Source organism: Leucoraja erinacea, chromosome 4 (genome assembly GCF_028641065.1).
Source record: "Leucoraja erinacea ecotype New England chromosome 4, Leri_hhj_1, whole genome shotgun sequence".
Classification (NCBI taxonomy): domain Eukaryota; kingdom Metazoa; phylum Chordata; class Chondrichthyes; order Rajiformes; family Rajidae; genus Leucoraja; species Leucoraja erinaceus.
In genome coordinates, this window is record NC_073380.1 from 93,304,776 (window position 1) to 93,328,250 (window position 23,475).

At 42.0% G+C, this 23,475-nt stretch overlaps 1 protein-coding gene across 1 annotated transcript in view; it reads right to left on the reverse strand.

Moving 5' to 3' along the window:
- The window catches only part of LOC129696688 (desmoplakin-like), a 54,566-nt gene that overhangs the window by 26,239 nt on the left and 4,852 nt on the right, over positions 1-23,475 (reverse strand). Inside the window, 13 exon segments of the mRNA XM_055634808.1 lie at positions 1,520-1,721; positions 3,021-3,147; positions 3,255-3,409; positions 4,587-4,751; positions 6,501-6,626; positions 7,167-7,302; positions 8,156-8,199; positions 8,202-8,243; positions 9,756-9,917; positions 10,743-10,811; positions 15,395-15,523; positions 18,447-18,615; positions 19,000-19,151. Of these exon segments, the coding sequence (XP_055490783.1) occupies positions 1,520-1,721; positions 3,021-3,147; positions 3,255-3,409; positions 4,587-4,751; positions 6,501-6,626; positions 7,167-7,302; positions 8,156-8,199; positions 8,202-8,243; positions 9,756-9,917; positions 10,743-10,811; positions 15,395-15,523; positions 18,447-18,615; positions 19,000-19,151 (1,678 nt within the window).

A 23,475-nucleotide genomic window follows, 5' to 3' on the forward strand; every position in this document is an offset into this window, starting at 1 on the left:
AAGCTTACATTTCTATACAGTACCACATTTCTTAAATACCTTTTTTTAAACGGCCAATCAAATACTCCTTAAGTGTGGCCATTATCGTGATGGGAAACATTAACAACAGCAACCTCCCATAATTACCAGTTCATACTTCCTTCTTTCCTTTTCCAAACCTCTAATGTCAATGTCTGTCAAATTGGGAATTTGTGCTCAGGATGATGCCACTCCCTGTACAAAAATCATCGGGAGTGTTGTTTATGAAATCATTCATTGGGTGTTCCTTGGTAGTGTTTCTCAACTATGTTACCGTTAACTCCCCAAATCTCACAATCCAATCCCCTTACTCCCTATGGTTCCCTGCACGTGATCCACAGCTTGCACACAAATATCTTAAGCCAATCTGCGGCAGACCCACAATTGTAAAGCTCTATGTATGCTGCATGACTCTTCAATGCCTTTAAATGACTCCTACATGTCAGATGTGGACTTACCTAATAACAACTGCTCCCAACGTACGATCCTGAGCTTCTGTCTAATAGCGTTGTGATCTACCTTACTTTAAGTTAGTACCTTCTCCCAAGATCCAGACTTATCTCTTTTCAAGACAATCTTAAAAATCATAGAGTTGGGATCACTATCCGCAAAACGCTCTTCCAATGAAACACGAGTCATTTGGCCAGGCTCATTTCCCAACAAGGTCCAGTATAGTCCCTCTTCGAGTGGAATTATCCACATATGGTTTTAGGTAACCCTCTTGGACACACCTAACAAATTCTGCTTCAGTCATTTGCACTAAGTAGGTCCCAGTCAATACCAGCAAGTTAAAGTAACCTTTAATGTTTAACAAGGAACTGCAGATGCTGGAAAATCGAAGGTAGACAAAAATGCTGGAGAAACTCAGCAGGTGAGGCAGCATCTATGGAGCGAAGGATATAGGCAACGTTTCGGGTCGAGACCTTTCTTCAGACTGATGTGAGGGTGGGGGGGAGGAAGAAGAAAGGAAGAGGTGCAGGGAGAGCTGGGAAGAGGAGGAGAAAATAAGGATTACCTAAAATTAGAGGTCAATGTTCATAATGCTGGGGTGCAAACTGCCCAAGCTAAATATGAGGAGCTGCTCCTCCAATTTACGGTGGTCCTCACTCTGACCATGTAGGAGGCCCAGGACAGAAAGGTCAGATTCGGAATGAGAGGGGGAGTTGAAGTGCTGAGCCACCAGGAGATCAGGTTGGTTATTGCGAACCGAGCGGAGGTGTTCGGCGAAGCGATCGCCAAGCTTATACTTGGTCTCACCGATGTAGAGCAGCTGACATCTCCCATCAGGACCTCATCCCTTTTCCTACCTATATCAATTGTGCCAACGTGCATGACTTATGGCTGCTCATCCTCTGTCTTGAGGATGTTCCGCAGCGCTGTGAGATAATGAACTGAAATTGATTGCCCCACAGTGTGGTGGAGTCAGATCCAACAGTAGGTCCTACTCCTTTCATCCCTGAAAAGTGTAACTCAAGAGGTAAGCACAGTAAATGTCACAAACCTTGCCCAGTAACTCTCTGTCCCTCAATTGTTGTAACCAAGTTCAAATAGCACTTCTTGCTGATGCCAAAGTCAGATTCCAATTTTCGCTTGTCTGCATCAGAGAAGTATTGCGAATCCTTACTGTACATCTGGAAAGCTTTAAAGTTCTTCTCTAAGCTTCTTAGGACCAACTCATAATCCTCACGAGGCATTGTTCGTAACTGAAAACAAAGATTACTTGCAAGTTGTTATGAATTAATACACCATACCTGGTTACTTTGGCAACTACGAGGCCATACTGCCAGAGTGCAGTTTTCTCATAATTAGGTTAAAGATGGACAAAAGCAACTAAAATATAATCTCATGTCTCCAATATCTATCCATATCCAGGAAAGAGTCTTAGAACATAGAACATAGAAAATAGGTGCAGGAGTAGGCCATTCGGCCCTTCGAGCCTGCACCGCCATTCAATATGATCATGGCTGATCATCCCCCAACTCAGTATCCTGTACCTGCCTTGTCTCCATACCCCCTGATCCCTTTAGCCACAAGGGCCACATCTAACTCCCTGTTAAATATAGCCAATGAACTGGCCTCAACTACCTTCTGTGGCAGAGAATTCCAGAGATTCACCACTCTCTGTGTGAAAAATGTTTTCCTCATCTCGGTCCTAAAAGATTTGCCCCCTTATCCTTAAACTGTGACCCCTTGTTCTGGACTTCCCCCCCTGACATCAGGAACACATCTTCCTGCATCTAGCCTGTCCAACCCCTTAAGAATTTTGTAAGTTTCTATAAGATCCCCCCAGGAACAATCTTCCTGCATCTAGCCTGTCCAACCCCTTAAGAATCTTCTAGAAGATCCCCCCTCAATCTTCTAAATTCTAGCGAGTACAAGCCAAGTCTATCCAGTCTTTCTTCATATGAAAGTCCTGACATCCCAGGAATCAGTCTGGTGAACCTTCTCTGTACTCCCTCTATGGCAAGAATGTCTTTCCTCAGATTAGGAGACCAAAACTGTACGCAATACTCCAGGTGTGGTCTCACCAAGACCCTGTACAACTGCAGTCGAACCTCCCTGCTCCTCTACTCAAATCCTTTTGCAATTAATGTTAACATACCATTCGCGTTCTTCACTGCCTGCTGCACCTGCATGCCTACTTTCAATGACTGGTGTACCATGACACCCAAGTCTTGTTGCAACTCCTCTTTTCCTAATCGGCCACCATTCAGATAATCTTCTTTTGGAGCAGTCAAAAGAATTTCTGTTCGGTGCCATTGTCGAGTTAAAAAGCTGATACAACAAGCTGACTGGGGCAGGAGGATTGTCAGTTTGTCATTACCTTTTTTTTGCTATGAAAAAATTGCCTATCCCCATTAGATTTGATTTCTATACCTAACGTGAGAGTGTGTTAATCACACACTCACTTTCACTGAAATGGTGTTGTCCTGCAGTGCTCCCTCGTCCGAGGAGATAAAACTTTCCGAAACATATAAAGATGACAGGTTTCGAGGGCTTACCGTAGATATGGTCCAACTCTGTATCTTTTCCATATCCATCATGCAGTATTGCCAAGACACCAAGCTATTCATGCTAATGTACAGCTGGTTCCACAGAGAAAGGATGGCCTCATAGTACTGATCAATTCTGGGCAGAATAACAAAATAAAAACATTTCAGATTCTTCAACTAAACACAGAACTTCATTCATAAGTTTAAAAAATATGTAAACTGTCATGTAACATTCCCTCGTACTTGTTTGCAAGATCAATTGCACCAGGATTTGGAGGTGGGATAAGAAGACAAACAGATGGAACCTCCATTTCCATTCCACCTGGTCCAATCACCCTCCACTTGCTGCGTTGCGAATTATTTAATAAAATGCATTCATTTCCACGTTGCACAGCTCTCTTAAGAAAAGATAAAGAGTGAACAATATATTACAATCATAATAAAATTATGACACATTTAACATGTTAACTATAACTCTACAAAATGTAAACTAAGAACATATTGCCATGATTTAGCAAAATGGTTCCAATGATGCATATGTCCGACACATTTCAAGCTGTGAGAAAGTTTCATCATGACCTCAAGCTGTTCTCATGCATAATGATGTATAAATGGCAAATGGTTAATATAGGATGCCTACATTTTTTGTTAAAATAAATGTAAAATTATTACAATTAAATTGCACTGCAGTCCCCTGTTACATTAAGCAAATATATATATATTTTATAAACTTAAATGCCCAGCAAAATCTATCTCACAAGACAAAAAATAGTGATATGCACAATTTAAAAAAAAATACAGATAACATCACTGTTCATAGGGCCTGATACAACACTGGTCAAATCAGATTTACAGCTCGGCTTTAGCATTGACAATAACTTGCTTTACAGCGTCCTCAAACTTGACAACATTTTTGAGCATTGAGAATTGGTAATTGGTAATGTGATGGTTTCACTGTAGTCATTTTATTGTCATTTTACAGTAAATTTAAACTGGGAAATAAAATGATGCAGGAGATTTAATGGTTAATTTAAGGAACTCTGTCTCTGTATAAATCAATCCAATGCAAGGAAAGTTCTCAATACTTCAAAGTGTATTTTCAATAATATTAGCCAATATTCAGTTTCTCATTTTGATTTAACAAGTCCATCAGCTTCCAATGATCCGGGACACTAACAAGGCAGGGGCAATAAAAACAGATTTAATAATGGGAATGCTTTATGACCAAACTACTTGCGTTGACACCAGTCCACTGCCAATACCTGATCCATTGCATAGGAAAGAATGGCAGATGCTGGTTTAAATTGAAGGTAGACACAAAATGCTGGAGTAACTCAACGGAACAGGCAGCCTCTCTGGAGAGAAGGAATGGATGATGTTTCGGGTCGAGACCCTTCTTCAGACTTAAGAAAGGTCTCAACCTGAAACGTCACCCATTACTCCAGAGATGCTGCATGTCTGCTGAGTTATTCCAGCATTTTGCGTCTACCCTGATCCATTGCATACAGTCTGATTGTGTTGGTAGCACTGAACTCACAAGGAAATGTTAACCAAAAAAAAAAGCCACAACAATACCTGATCTTGTTTGTAGTCACAAAGAGCCTTGAGAATGATTTGGTTTGGACCCCGTTGTTCAAGACCAGCAGATGGATTGCGTGGTTTTAGCTGTACTATCTTTTTTGACTTGTTAACCAAGTTTGACACCTGTCTTTTGTATTCGTGGATTTTGTCCTTATCTTTCTGCAAAATAAAGAAAAATAAGAGAAATTTGAAGTCAAATCATAGTAAGTCACTTTGATTATCATATATTCAACTGAATATGTTATAATATAGTAGAAGCTAAGAAATGTAATACAACAATTACATTGAAATCATTCACTTTGGTGCTGCTTCAACGGGTCAGGCAGCATGACCTGTTGAGTTACTCCAGCAGTCTGTGTCTTTTTATTTGTAAACCAGCAGCTGCAGTTTCTCGTTTCTACAGTCCACAAATTAATTATTTTTGCTTGATTGCTCTGACCCTTCCCCCGTGTTCGAGTTGATTGACAGCAAAGAGCTGCCGCGGCCAAACAGCGTCAGAGACCCAGATTCGATCTTGACCTTGGGTGCTGTCTTGGGATCGGGGATTTTGCACGTTCTTCCTGTGAGTGCTTGGGTTTCCTCTGGGTGTTCAGATTTCCTCCCACATTCCAAAAATGTGAGGGTTGGTAGATTAACTGGCCTCTGTAAAATGTCCCTTGTGTGTGGGGCGTGAATGAGAGAGTGGGAAAGCATAGAACAAGTGTAAACAGGTGATCGATGGCCGACGTGGACTCAGTGGACCGAAGAGCATGCTTTCATTCTATACCTCTAAACTTCTCTAAATTGGTGAATATTTGGTATGTCAGGGTATTAGCATGCATTGAGACATGTCTGTTGCAGGAGTGCCTTGGCAGGGCTGCATTCCAGCAAGCATACTAGTAAAAGAAAGCTGGTGCCGTGCTGCCAAAGCTCAGGATTTCTAAAATATGACCAGTGAGTTCTAGAGACAATCAGAAGAGAGGGAGGCATTCGATTGAGTGGGGTTTTAGATGATCAACCATGATCATATTGAATAGTGGAGCTGACTCGAAGGGCCTAATGTCCTACTCCTGTACCTATTTTTCTATGTTCTATGTTTTCTATGAATAGAAACAGAGCTTCAGGTGATCCTTTAGGTCCATTGGGAGTATTTCACATATTCAGCATATGCAGTTTCTTGCTTTTTGGACATTGGTCGATCTTTCAGAGTTCAGAGTTTAGAGATCCAGTATGGAAACAGGCCCTTCAACCCAGTGAGTCCACACTGATTACCGATCACCCATTCACACTAGTTCTATGTTATCCTACTTTCTCATTCACATTAGGGGTGATTTTACTGGTCAATTAAGCTACGAACACACGTCTTTGGGATGTGGGAGGAAACCAAAGCACATCGACGAAACCCACATGGTCACAGGGAGAACGTACAAACTCCACACACCCAAGGTCTGGATCGAACCCTGTCTCTGGTGCTGTGAGACAGCAGCTGTATCAGCTACACTACTGTAGGGAAAGACCAACTGGTAAACCTCCAGACCAGAAACTTAAATCCTGAATTCTTTTTTTAAACTGCACACCTGTCTTTAGAGTCATTCGGCTATTTTCACAGTAGTTGAAGCCTATAAACTATTGCAGACTGCTTAGGAAACCATGAAAGTTACACATTCAGCCAAAAGTAGAAGAAGCCAAGTCAGGGGCATCAGGTACACCTGCTACACTCTCTTTGGCGCTGCATCACTGGTGGCCCAGATCTCTTATCCCCTTCGAAATTCAGAGTAACGCAAGGTGGGTGGGAAACAAAGCACAGAAAAATGAGCCATTTTTCTTCACACATTAAAAAAATCAACGTTCTACTGGATAACCTTTCTAAAGTCCAGTTTCATTGCAAACATTTATTTAACCTGTGCTTTAAAATTCTGAAAGAAATACCTCAGTTTCCGCAATCATTTTCTCCAATTGCTGCAGTGACGTTGACCTATCACAGGTGTATTTCTTTCTTAGGGAATCCTGCATTTGCTTCAGAGAGCTTTCAGTTACTTGCGCATCCTCAAAAAACTGCAAAATGATAAATAACAAAGTCTGACAACGATGCAGCGAAGAGTGCAGTTGATTAATTCCTCTCCTTTCCCCATTTAAATACTTTGTTTCATTCTGCCCACCAAACCCAAGTTGATCTCCGAGTTAAGTCGCCATAGGTTGTTAATCAGCATAGCAAAATTATTCACCATAGTTTTCACGATATAAAAACAGAAAATGCAGGAAAATCAGTTCAGGCAGCATTTATTGAGTGAGAAACACAATTACTGTTTCCAGCCAAGGGGACCTTTGCATTGAAGTTAATTCCCATGAAAGGAAGCAGACCAGAAGCATCAGCTTTGTTTCTCTCTGTGGATACTGTTTAATCTGCACCCTGTTTTCTTTCAGATTTTCAGCATCAGCAGTATTTTGGTTTCCCTTCACCTCCCCATTCTCCAAAGTTGAAATGTCTATCATTGTAACATTAATAATGAAATATCTGTATAACCCTCCCACTTGATAGTACACACAATATTTTCAAAGGTAAATTATTCAAAGGTATTGAATGTGGGAGTGTACCTGAAAGTAATTGGAATTCTCCTTCAGATGAACCTCTATGCATTTGGTAAGCTGGAGAATCCAACTCCACTGGGTTTGCAATGTATCAATGTATGCCTGCAGTGCAAGAAAAAACACAATTTTCTCCATTAATACAAATTCTGCTAATTCCAAGCTCCTAGGACTTTGCAGATTCTAATCTGGAAATTACATCATGCTTAAGCACGTTTAAGCACGCTTTCATTATATTTATTTTATCATTTCAATCAACTGATAACTATTTGCATACAATATAATTTCAATCATATAAAGGTTAAACTCTATGTTTTTTTTAAATGCAGGGGGCAGGAATTCAGAAGTCACCTCTTCCCCACTTTTGCTGCAAAATTATCCCTCGAGGGTACATTAGCTTGTACATTTTAGAGGTCCATTAAAACAACGAAGGAACTCAATACAAAACCAGCACCTAACCTAAATTTTAGAAGCAATGACCTCTTAACCTCGTATAAACAAAAGGAACAAAGTGCTGCAGTAACTGAGCATGTGAAACAGCACCTTTGGAGCACATGATAGGTGATGTTTTGGGACCTTTCTTCAGACTGGATGTCTGCAGCTGCAGTACCTTATTTCTAAATCTCGTATAAATATCTAGGTAATTAAATCTATTCGTACATCACATTATTGAGAGCAGTTATATGTAAATTATATGCATATAAAGACTGGATAGACATACTCTCTAGAATTTAGAAGATTGAGAGGGGACATGTAGATTACAGCAAGATTGTTCAAGTGTCCAAAAGCGGATAGGGTAAGCATAAAGCTTGAATGATACGCAGAGAGTGGTGTCAGCATTTAGCCCTGGCCCTTGGCCCTAAGTTGAGTGTTTGATCATATTGAATGGCGGTGCAGGCTCGAAGGGCCCAATGGCCTACTCCTGCACCTAATTTCTATGTTTCTATGTTTCTATGTACCCATTTCTCAATTTTCTATTCGTCAGATGCAGGCATGATTGTGATTTGCTACTAAGTTGGTCACCATCTTGTTTTGCGTTTTTGCCCTTAACTGCTTTTCTTTTTCTTCCAATTGACTCATCAACATCTAACGGAAAAGAAATTGAAATAATTAAGCACAAAATGTAAAGTAGCAAAATAAAATGCATATAATTTAATAAAATTATATAACACTGACAGCAAGCCAAATGTGTGTTATAATGTCACATTCAATGCTTTTTCTGGCACATAAACAATCATATATATAACAACTAATCTTCAATAAATTTGGCCCTTTTGTTTGGCATTACTTTATGCAAAATTTTAACCAGATAACCATTGTAGTAATCAGTTAGGAGCTGATCATCCACAAAGAAATACAAAGAACAAGTGACAGCAATATTGTTGGCCTATATTACCTGATAATGAGAACCTAAATAATGTATCTGGTTCCTTTTCTTAGTGTATAGCTTGTATTTTCCCTGGGACTTCGTTATTTTAAAACCATATACATCACAATCTCCGGTATTGCTCTATCAGAAGGCATTTCAACCTCTCCAAACATAATTCAACTTGGGGTGGCACAGTGATGCACTAGTTATTGTTGCTTCACGCCTCAAGCAATGTGGGATCGAGGCTTTCCTCAGGTGCTGTCGGCGTGGAGTTTGCATGATCCGCTTATGACAGTAATACGAATATCACTGTACCTCAATTGGTACACGTGACAATAAAATACCTTTGAAACCTTTGACTGTGAGGGTTTCCCTCAGATGCTCTTATTTTCTCCACATCCCAAAATGTGCTTGTGGGTTCAGTGGCTGTTGTGAACTACTCCTAATCCAGGTACGTGATAATCAGGGGTGATTATAGAGTCGTCCAGCCATAGTGTCATATAAATGGAAAAAGGCCCTTTGGCCGACCATCTAAACTAGTCCCATTTGCCTGCACTTGGCCCATACTCCTCTAACCTTTCCTAACCATGTATATGTCCAAATGTCTTTTAAATATTATTATACCTGTCTCAACTACTTCCTCCAGTAGCACGTTCCATATACGCACCATTAAAATGATGCTCCTCAGCTGCCTATTAAATCGTTCCCCTCTCACCTTAAACCTAGCCCGGAAAAAGATTGTGCATTCACCCGATCTATTCCCCTCTATAATATTACCCTTCAGCCTCCCGAGAAAAAGAGACCAATTGGCTGTTTTCTGTGCTGCATGCTCTACATTCAGTTCAGGGATCTGAAGCACTTACACTGTTCGCTTTGAGTATTACTTATGGGAGCAAGTTCCACAGTCTAACCACTTGCTCGGTAAAGAAGTTCAACTTGATATACATACATGTTGAATCTTTTAATGGTCATGTGTTTTCACCAACAATGAGTATTTTGCGTGATAGGTTGGCTTACCTATCATTTTCCTTTGTCAGGCCCGCTAAATCAGTAGAAACTACTCATCCTTAAAAATACTTGAAATAAGTACACATGCACATTCCTGGTTATTTAATTTGGTCACATCCTTGCCAAACCCCACTTCATTCCAGAGATTTTTGATGTTCATTTAAAAGACTAACTCCTAATTGCAGGGCTATCATTTTCTATCCTGAAATACACGGACTTACTGAGAATGCTTCTTGCTTCTGAATCATGTTTGTGTTCTTATCACTCCAATCAAAGACAAGTTCTTCTTCCTCACGGTCATTTATCCACATGATCTCATTGGAGGTGGACTGAATGATGTCCTGAAACTTTCTTATTTGATCAAATCTGTCACCTGAAGCTTTCTAAGATGTACAGAAACAACATTGTTTAATTACACACAGGGAAGATACAGAAACAAGGGTTGTATTTTCTGGAATCTCAACAATTTAGGGGTGATTCACTTGAGTTCTGAAAGTGGAATGGTAAATTGAATCAATTTACATTGATTCTGGAGCTTAGATCCAAAGTGAAAATGTAAAAATATAGAGCTTATTCAACATTTCAATAAAATGCCATGATTTTTGAAAACGTGCAGAAGAGGTTGATCAAAATAATTCCAAAGGTGAGAGACCTCAGTAACGTGGAAAGTGGGGAGATACTGGGATCATTCTCCTTGGAACTAAGGAGGCTGCAAGGTGATCTGTTTGAGGTATTTAGATTCATGAAGGGCCTGAACAGGTAGATATTGTTGAAAATGAGAAACCATTCACAGTGGTGGAAGGGTCAAGAACAAGGGGATATTTAATAAAAGTGATTGGCAAAAGGGTCAAAACTTATCCAAGGAGAAACATTGTAAGCATTGGGGTCATGGTTAAGGGCCAGGGATACACTGTCAGGCAGTAGTGGTGCCTGATTCAATCACAAGATTCAAAAGCGAGCTAGGTCAGGAATTGAAAGGAAAGTAAATGCAGGGGTGGTGGAGTAAGACTTACATCGGGGCCACCATTAACTCAATAGGCTGAATGATCTTCCATATTGTAGCCGTTATTTAATTATGTGGTAGTGAATTAGGTCACAGATCAACCCGCCATCTCTTTGAATCAGGAAGGGAATATGACTATTGCTGCTCCCATATTCCTAAATCACCAAAAACTCTGATTTCAGCTTCATTAATCATTTCTGCTTACCATCATAATTTCATATTCATTTTCTATTGCGTCAATGGCCTCCCTATAGCTGCTAGAATGGTTGTCGTGCTGTGAGAGAAAGAAACATTAATCAAAACATGTGAATACATGTTGTCATTAATTTGTAATGATGGCAGAAAAATGTCACTGGTATTTATGCATTGATATTGTAAATGATTTGATAAATCTAATAAGCAATGATTATATCTAGCCAATCACTGTCCAAGACAGTTAAAGTCTCTTACAACTAATCCTGTTTCAAGTTTAATTAAAACTGATTTTGAATTACAAAAGATGCCAATGATATCAGGTCTTGGGTAGTTGATTGAAACCAAGATGCAACCTCATCAGTCAACAAATCCAAAAGACCTTGTACTAGGGTGCGGGATATCTTTTACCTAATTTCAATTAGTTTACTTCAAAATTCCTGCCAGCAACATTGAGATGTACAGCACAGAATCAGGCTCTTCAGCTCACCATGTCTACCATACTAATCCCATTTGCCTGCATCAGAACTGTATCGTACCATGCCTTGACTATTTAAGTATGTGTCCAAATACCTTTCAAACATAGTAATGGTAATGGATTCCACCATCTCCTTTAGCAGCGATTTCCAGATATCAACAATTCTTTGTATAAAAAGCTTACCCCTAACACCCCCTACCACTTATCTTAAGCCTATTCCCTCGTTTTTGATTCCCTTTAATATATTTTGTTTATCTATGCCTCTCATAATCTTAGATGCTTGTACGAGGTCACCTCAGCCTCCTTCATTCCATGGAAAATAAGCCAGCCCTGTCGAATCTATCTCCCCTTATGATATTAGTCCTCCAATGCAAGCGATATCCTAGTGAATCTGTGCCACATTCTATCCAGCACAAACAAATCCATCAGAAATATGTAACATTAAGGGAAAAGGGATGACAATAGTCAATAGGTGTTGTTCGTATGCACCAGTTCCAAATGGCCACCGACTAATCTTGTAACTATGTCCCCTTGCTCAATTTTCCTCCTTTAGTGGAATCAACTTGACATTTACCATGTCAATGTTCCTCAGGTTCATACATGTTTCAATAAGATCACACTTCATTTTTTCTAAACTGCAAAAAACTCTAACATTGTTAACCATATGATAGGACATAGAACCAGAGAAATTAGGTGCAGGCACCGCCATTCAATATGATCATGGCTGATCATCCAGAATCAGTACCCCATTCCTACTTTCTCCCCATATGCCTTGATTCTGTTAGCCCCAAGAGCAATATCTATCTCTCTTGAAAACATCCAGTGAATTGGCCTCCACTGCCTTCTGCGGCAGAGTATTCCACAGATTCACAACTCTCTGGGAGAGAAAGTTTTTCCTCATCTCAATCCTAAATGGCCTAGCCCTTATTCTTAACTAAATGAATGGCCTACCCCTCATCCAGGACCATCCTGGCATCCTCAAGAATTAGTTACATTCACCTCTGTTAGACTGCCTCCAAAGCGAGTCTATGAATAAGGGTTAAAAACTGTGAGCAGCACTCCATGTGTGGCCTCACCAACACCCCATACAATTGCAACAATAGTTCCCTTTTTCTAAACTCCAATCCATTTGCAATGAAAGCCAATATGTCATTTGTGTCTTAATCACTTGTTGCACCTCCGGGCCTATTTCATGTGATTCAGGACATCGAAGTTCCTTTGTAATTCTCTGATCTACAGTCTTTCTCCATTCAGATAATAGCCCGCCTTAATCCAGAAAGGAACCTGTAATTCATTTCAGCAGTGTCAGACAGCTGCAAAGCCTTGTTTAATATATGTAGCTTAGCAATTTTGGCATGTATTTTTTTTTCCTTAACTGTTCTCACATTTAATTAGTAAGAAAGAAAGAAATACAGCATTATGGTTGAGGGGCAGGCGGTGTTCTATATCAGAATAAGAAAATCGGCCCCTTGAGTTATGACCCCCCCCCCCCCCCCCCCCCGAGTTCAAAAAAAAAATGTTTTTCTACATCTTAAGCTTTTAGGAAAAAAATGTTTAATTACAGGGCAGTACGTAAGCCTAAATAGGTTGGCAGGTTAATTGACCACCATAAATTACCTAGAGTACAGTGAATCCTAGGGGAGTTTAGAGACACAGCATGGAAACTTCAGCTCGCAGCACGTCCTTCAGCTCACATAGTCCACGTCAACCATCACTCACCTACTCATACTGGTTCTGTTATCCCACTTTTGCATCCACTCCCAACAGGAAAACTTACAGAGGCCAATCATCATTCAAACCCACATGTCTTTGGGATGTGAGAGGTAACTGGAGCACTGTGGTAAACCCCCACAGTCACAAGGAGAACGTGTAAATTCTCCAGACAAGATATAACCTGGGCCTCTGGCGTTGCGAGGCAGAGGCTCTACCAGCTATGTCGCACTACGTTAATAATATGGACAGAATTGTTACAAAGAGAAATTCGTATGGGAAAATAATTGCTCTATGAGCCAGCATAGACAAAGAATAAAATGGCCTCCTTCTATGTCACAATGAGATGAAAATAAATAGTTATAGACTCTTAGTAGGGATAATAATGGAATTTCAGAGATATTTAGCCATAAGTGAAAATTATTTTCAATCTGCAAACTTTGTTGATAGACATTTTGTCTGCCAGTTTAGGCTAACTTTATTCAAAGGTATATAAATCCTAATTGTGCAGTGCAGTTACTGTCGCCTTTATAAGCCCGACTTGAGAAACATTTTAAAGCACAAATTGAACACCAGGATTCTGCTGCACTTTGACTTATTTATTGAGTACTCACTAATTGTGCACTAGCCAAGAGCAGTATTCAGCCTTTACATCTTTTTTGGTAGCAACATTTTGTGGAAACAGAGCATTATTTTCTCTTAGAAACAAAGAATTGCAGATGCTGATTTATACCTAAGATAGACGCAAAGTACACTTTTTCTCTTCTTGGGCAAAAATCTTTTGAATGTTACCAGCAGAGGGCAGAGTGTCCTTCTGCGTGTACAAAATGTAGTTGTTCACGTCATTAAACATCCCCTGTTTCCTACCTGGAGGAGACATGCCCCTGCAGAAATGTAGTTGTATTGAAATCAATTTTTTTGAAGCCAGGTTTAATGTAGTCACTATTATATTGCACTTTTAGCATAAGTGACTGAGGATATATATCCACCCCACAGTCTCCAGCAGATTTTCGTTAATTTCGTCAAATGCAATCATTTCAATGACAGTCCCCGATGTGGGATTCCATACAAAGTAGAATCCTACAGCACAAGAAACAGCCCTTCAGCTCAATGTCTGTTTTGAACATGATGCCAAGATAAACTAATCTCAGCTGCTTGCACATGATCCAAATCCTTTCTTTCCTTGCATATCCATGTGCCTATCTAAAAGGCACTTAAATGGCGTTATCGTATCTGCCTCCACCACTACCTCTGGCAGCACAACACCTTCAAACTTTGCTCCTCTTAGCTAAAAAATATGCTCTCCAGTCTTTGACAATTCCACCCAAGGTAAAAGGTTCTGGACTATCTATCCTATCTATGTCTCGCATAATTCTATACATTCCTACTAGGTCTCCACTCAACCTCTGGCGTTCCAGAGAAAACACTCCAAGCCATTTGGCCAGCCTCTGCTTATACACCCTAATCCAGGCAGCATTCTGCTAAACTTCTTCTGCATTCTCTCAATATCTTTCCTGTAATGGGGTGACGAGAACTGCACGCGATACAACAAAGGCAGCCTAACCAAAGTCCTATAGTGCTGCACCATGACTTTCTGACTCTTTTATTCAATGCCCTGACAAATGAAGGCAAGCATACTATGCCATAACTCATTTTTTTCCACTCTTATCTACTTGTGTTAACTCTTTTAGGGAGATATGGTCCTGGATCCCAGGATCTCTTTAAAGCTACAACCACAGTCCCCCCCTGTGCTTTTAGTTAGCCAAGACAACATTCCAGTTTTCATCATGATGACAGTTGAATCTGTTGACTACAAGTTTGATCTTGTGCTGTTCGGAGAGGGCCACGTAACGCAGCAGAAATCTTCGTACATGACCAGGCACCCAACTGCAGCTTACATCTGTGTTATTGGGCAACCATCCTCAATGTGTGTCTCTGCCGCCTGTTTATTTTGTTCAGCCAAGGAAGAATGTTTATTTTTACTATTTATATTGAGGATCTGTGTGTTACTGGTACAGACGGATAGCACCTGAAACATGGGAAAACATGGCCGCTGAAGATCTTCCAGTAGTCTTGAACGTTTGGAAATTACCTCATGAGGAATTCACAGCAATATTAGAACAATCCAATCTTGTCTCAAGCACGGGTTATTGACAGGGGATGATCAGCCATGATCACAATGAATGGCGGTGCTGGTCGAAGGGCCGAATGGCCTCCTCCCTGCACCTATTTTCTATGTTTCTAAATTGTCGACAAAAAAAAGGTGCCAGTACACATCTTTCCTTGTTGTTGATGTTTGTAGCTGATCATCATCCTATAAGCTGCGTAGCTGTTTAAGGGTCAGACTGACTAACTTAATTAATACATTTAATTAAAAAAACTTTAATATTCTTTTCGTAATACTAAAAATTCAGTTTTTAAACTTTTTGGAGGTATCCATATGCTGCACCGTCACACAAAAAAAGCATGGCATTTACCTGTTCTGATTTGATTTTATCGATTTTCCAGCGAGCATCTTCGAGGCTCTTATGGTGTCTTCTGTGATTATTCATCTGTTGCTCTACTGAGGTTGCGTCCACACCCCATTCTTGAGAATCCAAGGCACCCTACACAGGGAAAGAAACCAATTTAATCAGTGTTGATTTTGAACTGACCACTCAAAAGCTTGCTATTACATAATTCTATTTGAATATTATGATGCAGTTAATATAGGTACACAGTGAGTTTACAATACTGTATATAATAGCATATTCAAATCTTCTGCACACCCAATGTCATTATAACACATTATCTTTAGAATATTAAGACTAATGATTTAAGGGCCTGTCCCACGAGCATGCGACCTGCATGCGGCAAGCGCGACCTAAAGGGCCGGTCCCACCAGCATGCGGCAAGCATGACCAAACCAGAAGCGGGAGCCGCGCGGAGGTCGAGTGAGTGACACGGCTGTGGGCCGGCAGGCCGTTGCCGCGCGGAATTTTTAAACACGGTCAGTTTTTCGGAGCCCCGCGCGATGTCGGGACCAGCTCCGCACAACTCCATACAGCTCCGGCGATCGAAGTGGGACCGGCCCCGCGAGGCCGTACGGCTCAAGCGACCACGTTAGGTCGCGCTTGCCGCATGCAGGCGCATGCTGGTGGGACTAGCCCTTTTGGTCATGCTTGCTGCATGGAGTCGCGTGCTCGTGCGACAGGCCCTTTAGTCTGCACAATATAAACTGTTAATTTCTCTATGTATAGGAAAGAACTGCAGATGTTGGTTAAAATCGAAGATAGACACAAAACGCTGGAGTAACTGAGGAGAGAAGGAATGGGTGACGTTTTGGGTCAAGACACTTCCTCAGACTGATGTCAGGGGATTGGGCGGTACAGAAATAAAATGTAGTCGGAGATAGAAAGACTGGTCGGAGAACTGGGAAGGGGGGGTGGAGAGAGAGGAAAGCAAGGGCTACTTGACGTACTGGTCGGACAACTGGGAACAGAGAGACTGGTCAGCGAACTGGGAAGGGGGAATTTCTCTGTGTTTTCGCTGATTGCAGTTTAAGAGACAATTCAAGAGGATGGAACAGGCAAGGAGTTTCCCATCTACCCCAGACAATCACCTAAAATACTACATTTGGTTAAGATTATGGACAGGTGTGCATGTTTGTCCCGAAATATTTAATTGGACAAGCATGTTCCTCTCCAAATGACTGCAAAACTAACTTGCTACATATACTCCATCATGCACAAAAGCAACTTCTAACCTATGAGTGCAAATGATTTGACCGGCACAGACATTTATTTCAGCCTTTGAACGTCAGCAAAAGTGAGTACCCTTTGTCATACTCCTGTGGCTAAAAAGATTAGGAATATCTGATTCCTTCAGCACAATACAATGAAGGCTTCCTCCTGTGTAAGTGTCCATTGGCCAAGAACATAGAATACATTCATTATCTGCACACCAAGTTATTTCCATTCAAGCAAGATGTGTGGCTGTCATTGGCCACGCAAACATTTATGTTGAACTCAAGTGAAAACATCTAATTCCCCAACTGTTATAGCAAAAGGTAAGGTTTCTAGAAACTGGTCTAGTAGCTTAACCACATAGAAATGGTCATCCTTTCATTCGCAGGAAATCTAAGATACTTGAACCCATTACCTTGAGCCATGCAGGCAAAGGTGTCTGCTGCAAACAGAGCTGATGACATTTCTCAGTCATTCAAGATTAGAAGCTAAGAATAGGTACAGAATAAATCAAGCTTTGCATGAATAATAGATTTTGCAGGTGTTTTGCCGTTAAAAGGCTGAATGATTTAAGATTTTTTTCCACTTTAGGTTCATTAGTGTCATGTGTACCGAGATACAATGAAAAACCTGCCATCCTACTTGTTTTGTCTACTATCCAATCAAATCAGATAGCAAGCACACAACCTCCTTGTTTCCTTCGCTCCATAGATGCTGTTGCACCTGCTGGGTTTCTCCAGCATTTTTGTGTACCAGCAAGCAAAACAAGGTTTGTTATTGTCTCCAACTACATATAACGCTACTAAACCAACACCAATATTCCCCCAAAATTATTTTTACTTACATATTTTCAATTTTAACACAATTTTGCCTCAAGACTGTTACTGTCCAAATGAACCAAATGAACAACATTTTTGTAGCGTTGAACATTGCTAACTATGTCAGTATAATAGGTTCAGACCCTTTCGATCAATAGACAATAGGTGCAGGAGTAGGCCATTCGGCCCTTCGAGCCACCACCGCCATTCAATGTGATCATGGCTGATCATCCTCAATCAATACTCTCTTCCTGCTTTCTCCCCATATCCCCGGACTCCGCTATCTTTAAGAGCCCTATCTAGCTCTCTCTTGAAAGTATCTAGAGAACTGGCCTCCGCCGCCCTGTCATACCAATTACTGATGGATAATGTCTGGAAGGGTCAAACATTAATTTCACCTAATATGAGCTCCTATTTTAAGTAAGACTGAAATTTAATCTTGTTGAAAATTAAAACATAGCACAGAGAAAAGCACAATAACAGGCCCTTTGGTGCACAATGTATATGCTGAACATGATGCAAAGTTAACCTAAACTCCCATGCCTGCACATGATCAATCTCTCTCCATTCTCTGCATATCCACGTGCCTATCTAAAAGCCCCGTAAATGCTCCCAATGTACCTGCCTCCAGCATAACTCTTGGCAATGCATACCTGGTACCCACCACCCAGAGTGTACACAACCTGCCCCACAAATCTGCTTTAAAATTTATCCTTCTCGCCTTAAAGCTGTGCCCACTGGCCTTTGAGATTTCCACCTTGTCAAAAGGTTCTGGACTGTCTATCCTATCTATGCCTCTCATAATTTTATATACTTGTATTAGGTGTTCCGTCAGCCTACAGCTGAAGGGAGTCCAAATAGAACAATATAAAAATGTTTAAAAGCTTAGTGTGTACCTCTTGAGAAGAAATTCAGAAAGGTGACGAGGGAAATTATGATAAAAATCTGAACTGTAATAGATCATCTCACTTTATAATCATGTTTACCTTTTGCTGTTGTATCCAGGTGAATAACTCATTGGTCGATCTTGACAGCCCTTCATCCCAGGACCCGGATTCTCTCTGATTGAGATTGTACATTGACTTGGTACGCACAGTCCAGCGTTCAGATATGCTTTTCGCAATCATACGCATCTGCTTTCGGAGATGAAACACACTGTGGAGTTTCAAAAGCAGAAGTTAATTTGTGTAGAATGGATTAATTTGATTTTTCTCTGAGCAGTATTGATAAGGTTGTGCTTAATGCAAACCAGAGCAATTAAATAGACTAACCTTCGCTAACATGAAGCATAGAGAGAGAGAGATGGAGGGAGGAGTCGAGAGGGTGGGAGGAGTCGCGAGGGAGGGAGGAGTCGCGAGGGAGGGAGGAGTCAAGAGGGAGGGGGTAGGAGTCAAGAGGGAGGGAGGGAGGAGGAGTCGAGAGGGAGGGAGGGAGGAGTCGAGAGGGAGGGAGGGAGTAGTCGAGTGGGAGGGAGGGAGGAGTCGAGAGGGAGAGAGTGTGTGGGTGGAAGTCATTGATAGAGAAAATAATTTTTCACACCGATCTTGTAGTGCTTCTGCAGGGTACCCATGTTGCTGTAAAATGGCAATGTTGTCTTCAACATTTGCTAGGTCATCACCAGCATCTCTCAACAATCCATCAATCTGGTGCCTGTATCTCCCAAAGTGACCATGTTCAAAAGAATTCAAATCCTGGCAGGAAATATAAACAGCATTTGAAGAATTAACATATTTTCCTTGCCTGATCCTCGAAACATTGTGATACTTTAACTTTAACATCTATTGCATGCATATAATTCCAGGAATATTTTAACATAATTTAATGCTTCCGTTAAAAATCAATCAGTATCCTTTGACTTCCTTATATAATAGCTATCTATCTATATTACTAAAAGTCTGTTCTTGACCGGTTTTGGCCATCTGTGCTGCGATTTCCAAGAGAACGCCGCCACCTTCTGCCGTCATTTTTGGCCATCTTGCTCAGAGCCCCCCCTCTGCCGTATGTGTGCCGAGGATTTTTCCCGTCGATGAAAAATGACAGAGATATTAATGATTTTACAAAATTCCCCATTCTCTCTGCTGCCCCTGCTGGCGGCAGGGGGGAAGGACTATAAAACCAGGAAGTGGTGTGCCTCAATCAGTGTCTGCAAGCTGGAGGAAGGCAGAGGGTCACATTTCTCTGAGCTGTGAATAACAATGAACACATGTCGACTCAAATGTAAGTGTCCTTAGTGGTTCTAAAACGCTTGCAGAATGTGTCTATTGGTTCTAAAATGTTTGCAAAAAGTGTTTATTGGTTCTAAAATGTTTGCAAAAAGTGTCTCTTTTGGTTCTACAATGCTTGCAGAATGTGTCTTTTTTGGTTCTAAAATGTTTTTTAGGTTCTCCCCCCCCCCTTTCCTCTTCCCCCCCTCTCTCTCCTCTCCGCCCCCCTCTCTCCTCTCTCCCCCCCCTCCCCCCCCCTTCCCCCCCCCTTCCCCCCCACCCCCCCCCCCCCCTCAGCACACCCTCTCTCCCCCCTTCCTCTCTCCTCCCCCCTCTCTCTCCCCCCTCCCTCCCCTCCCTCCACTCAGCCCTACCCTCTTCCCCCCCCCCCTGCCCTGCTCCTCACACCCCTCTTGCAGCACCCCCTCTCTCTCCCCCTCTTTCTCTCCTCCCCTCCTCCCCCAACTTCCCCCCCCTCTCTACGTGTGACTGCAAGTTGGGGGCTATGCGTCAGTAGATAGGTTGTTTATGGGATAAAAGGAGCAAATTAATAATATTAATATAATACAAGGGGGGCAATTAGCGTGAGGCGGGGGGGGGGGGGGAGATAGTTAGTGTGTGTGACGCTGCATGCCGCCTCCCCCCCCACAAACGCACTTCGGGGGAACAGACCCAACGGGTCTGCACTTGGTCTAGTCTATCTTATATTACTAAAACTTGGTTCTTGACCGGTTTTGTTTTTCTGTGCTGCGATTTCCGAGAGAACGCCGCCACCGACGGCCGTCATTTTTGGCCACCTCGCTCAGAGCCCCTCTCTGCCGCATGTGTGCCGAGGATTTTTCCAGTCGATGAAATATGACCGAGATATTAATGATTTTACAAAATTCCTCATTCTCTCTGCTGCCCCCGCTGGAGGCAGGGGAAGGGACTATAAAACCAGGAAGTGGTGTGCATCAATTAGTCTCTGCAAGCTGGAGCTCTGTCAATTAGTCTCTGTCACTCTGAGCTCTGAATGACACTGAACAAATGTCTACAGCACTGTGAGTACCCTTAATTTGGTTTGAAAATGAAAATATAGTTAGTTTGAAGTAAAAAAGCACTGCCTGCAAATGGATGTTTGGGTTGAATTAAAAAGGCACTCATCCTCTCTCTCTCTCTCCCCCCCTCCCCTCCCCCACCCTCCCTCCCCTAAACCCCCTCCCCTCCACACCCCCTACCCTCTTCCCTCCCTGCTCCCCACCTCTCCCCCTCTCAGCACCCCCCTCTCTCCCCCCACTCTCACTCTCTCCTCCCTCCCTCCTCCCCCACCTTTCCCCTCACCCACCCTCCCTCTTATCCTCCTCTCCACCCCCATATCCCTCTTGCCCCTCTCTGTGTGTGTCTGTCTGTCTCTCTCTCTGTCTCTGCCCCTTCTCTCTCTGCCCTCGCTCTTTGACAATTCTCTGACATACAGGGAGCCAATGTAAGGATTTAAGAATTGGTGTAATGTGTTCAAATTTTTTGGTCTTTGTTAGAACTCTAGCAACAGCATTCTGAACAAGCTGTAGCTGCCTGACAGTTTTTTTCAGAAGACCTGCAAAGAGACCGTTACAATAATCTAGCCTACTAGTAATAAAGGCATGTACACGTTTTTCTAAGTCTTGAGCTGACGTGAGTCCTCTTAATCTTGCTACGTTTTTGAGGTGATAGTAGGCCAATTTTGTTACTGATTTGATGTGACTGTCGAAATGTAAATCTGAATCCATAATAACCCCGAGATTTCTGGCTTTGTTTGATGTTTTCAGGGACAGAGAGTGAAGGTGTTGGGTTACTTTAAGCCTTTCTTTTTTAGCACCAAAAACAATTATCTCCGTTTTGTCCTTATTTAGTTGAAGGAAATTTTGGCACATCCAGTCTTTGACTTGCTCAATGCACTGGCACAGCAGATCTATGGGGCGATAGTCATTTGGTGATAGCGCTACATAGATTTGAGTGTCATCGGCATAGCAGTGGTGGTCAATATTATTATTTCGCATGATTTGCCCTGGAGGAGATGGTGTGAAGTGAGGAGGGAGGCGGCTGAAGGAGTGAGGTGGTGAAAGGGATGCAGTGGTGGAGGAGAAGAGGGGGTGATGTGGGAGTGGTGAAGAGGGAGGGGCGGGCGGAAAGAGGGAGGGGCGGGCGGGGAGAGGAAGGGGGCGGAGAAAGAGAGGGAGGTGAAGGGTTAAGAGAGGAAGGGGTGGGGAAAGAGAGGAAGGGGGGCGGGGAAAGTTTCTTCAAATATATAAAGAGTATGAAAGAGACAAGAGCGCCGGAAAATGACACTGGAGAAGTCATAATGGGGAATAAATAAATAGCAGATGAATTGAATAAACTTCTTTTGGCAGTCTTTACAACAGAAGACACCAGCAACATGCATGAAATTCAAGAGAGCCAGGGGACAGTAGTTAGTGGAGTCGCTATTATGACAGAGAAGGTGCTTAGAAAGCTGAATGGTCAGAAGGTATATAAGTCACCTAGATGAGATGGACCACACCCTAGGGTTCAGGTAGTTTTTGAGATTGTGGAGGCATTTGCGGTGATTTTTCAAGAATCATTTTTCAAGCATCACTACTCTTGTCCCAGAAAACTGGAAAATTGCAAATATTACTCAGCTGTTCAAGAAGACAGTGAAGCAAAAGAGGGGAAACCATTAGGTTATTTTGACGGTTACACAGAAAAGCTGGAGAAACTCAGCGGGTGCAGCAGCATCTATGAGGTTATTTATAACGGGACAGTTTTAGTAAGATTTTCGAGTCCATTATAAAGGATGAGTTTTCTGTGTACCTAGAAGCATATGATTAAAAAAAAAAGGCCAAAGTCAGCACGGTTTTGTGAAGGGGAGATCTTACCTGGCAAATCTGTTGGAATTCATTGAGGAAATAAATAACAGGATAGACAAAGGAGTCAGTGGATGTTCTTTACCTGGATTTTCAGAAGATCTTGGATAATGTGCCAAATGTGAGGCTACTAAGGAAGACGATAGCCCATGGTATCAGAGCAAAGATACTAGTATGAATAGATGGTTGGTTGAATGGCAGAGGGCAAAGAGTGGGATTAAAGGTTGGCTGCCAGTGACTAGTGGTGTTTCGCATGCTATTCTTCATGTTGTATATCAATGATTTGGATGAGGGAATTGAAGGCTTGTGGCCATGTTTGCGGATGAATCAAAGATAGGTGGAACGGCAGGTAGTGTTTAGGAAGCAGGGACTCTGCAGTAGCATTTGGACAGGTTGGGAGAGTGGGCAAAGTGTCAAATGGAACACAACATAGCAAAGTGTATGGTCATGCACTTCGGTAAAGGAATAAAAGCATTGACTACTTTCTAAGATTCAGAAATTGGAGGTGTTAAGGGACTTGGGAGTGCTGGTGCAGTTGAATCAGTAGTGAGGATGGCAAATACGATGCTAGCATTTATGCTGAGGTTTTACAAGGCACTGGTCAGACTGCTTTTGGAGGATTGTGAGTGTTTTGGGTCGCATATCTGGGGAGGGATGTGCTGACATTGAAGAGGGTCCAGAGGGGGGTTACGAAAATTATCCCAGGAATTATTTTGTTAACGTATAATGAGCATTTAACAGCACTGGGCCTGTACTCGCTGGAGTTTAGAAGGATGACGGGGGACCTCATTGAAACTTACCGAATAGTGAAAGGCCAGGATAGAGCTGGAGAGGATAATTCCACTAATGGGAGAGTCGAGGACCACAGCCTCAGAATAAAAGGAGGGCACAGCCTTAGAAAGGAGACGAGGAGGAATTTCTTTAGTAAGAGGGTAGTGAATCTGTGGAATTCA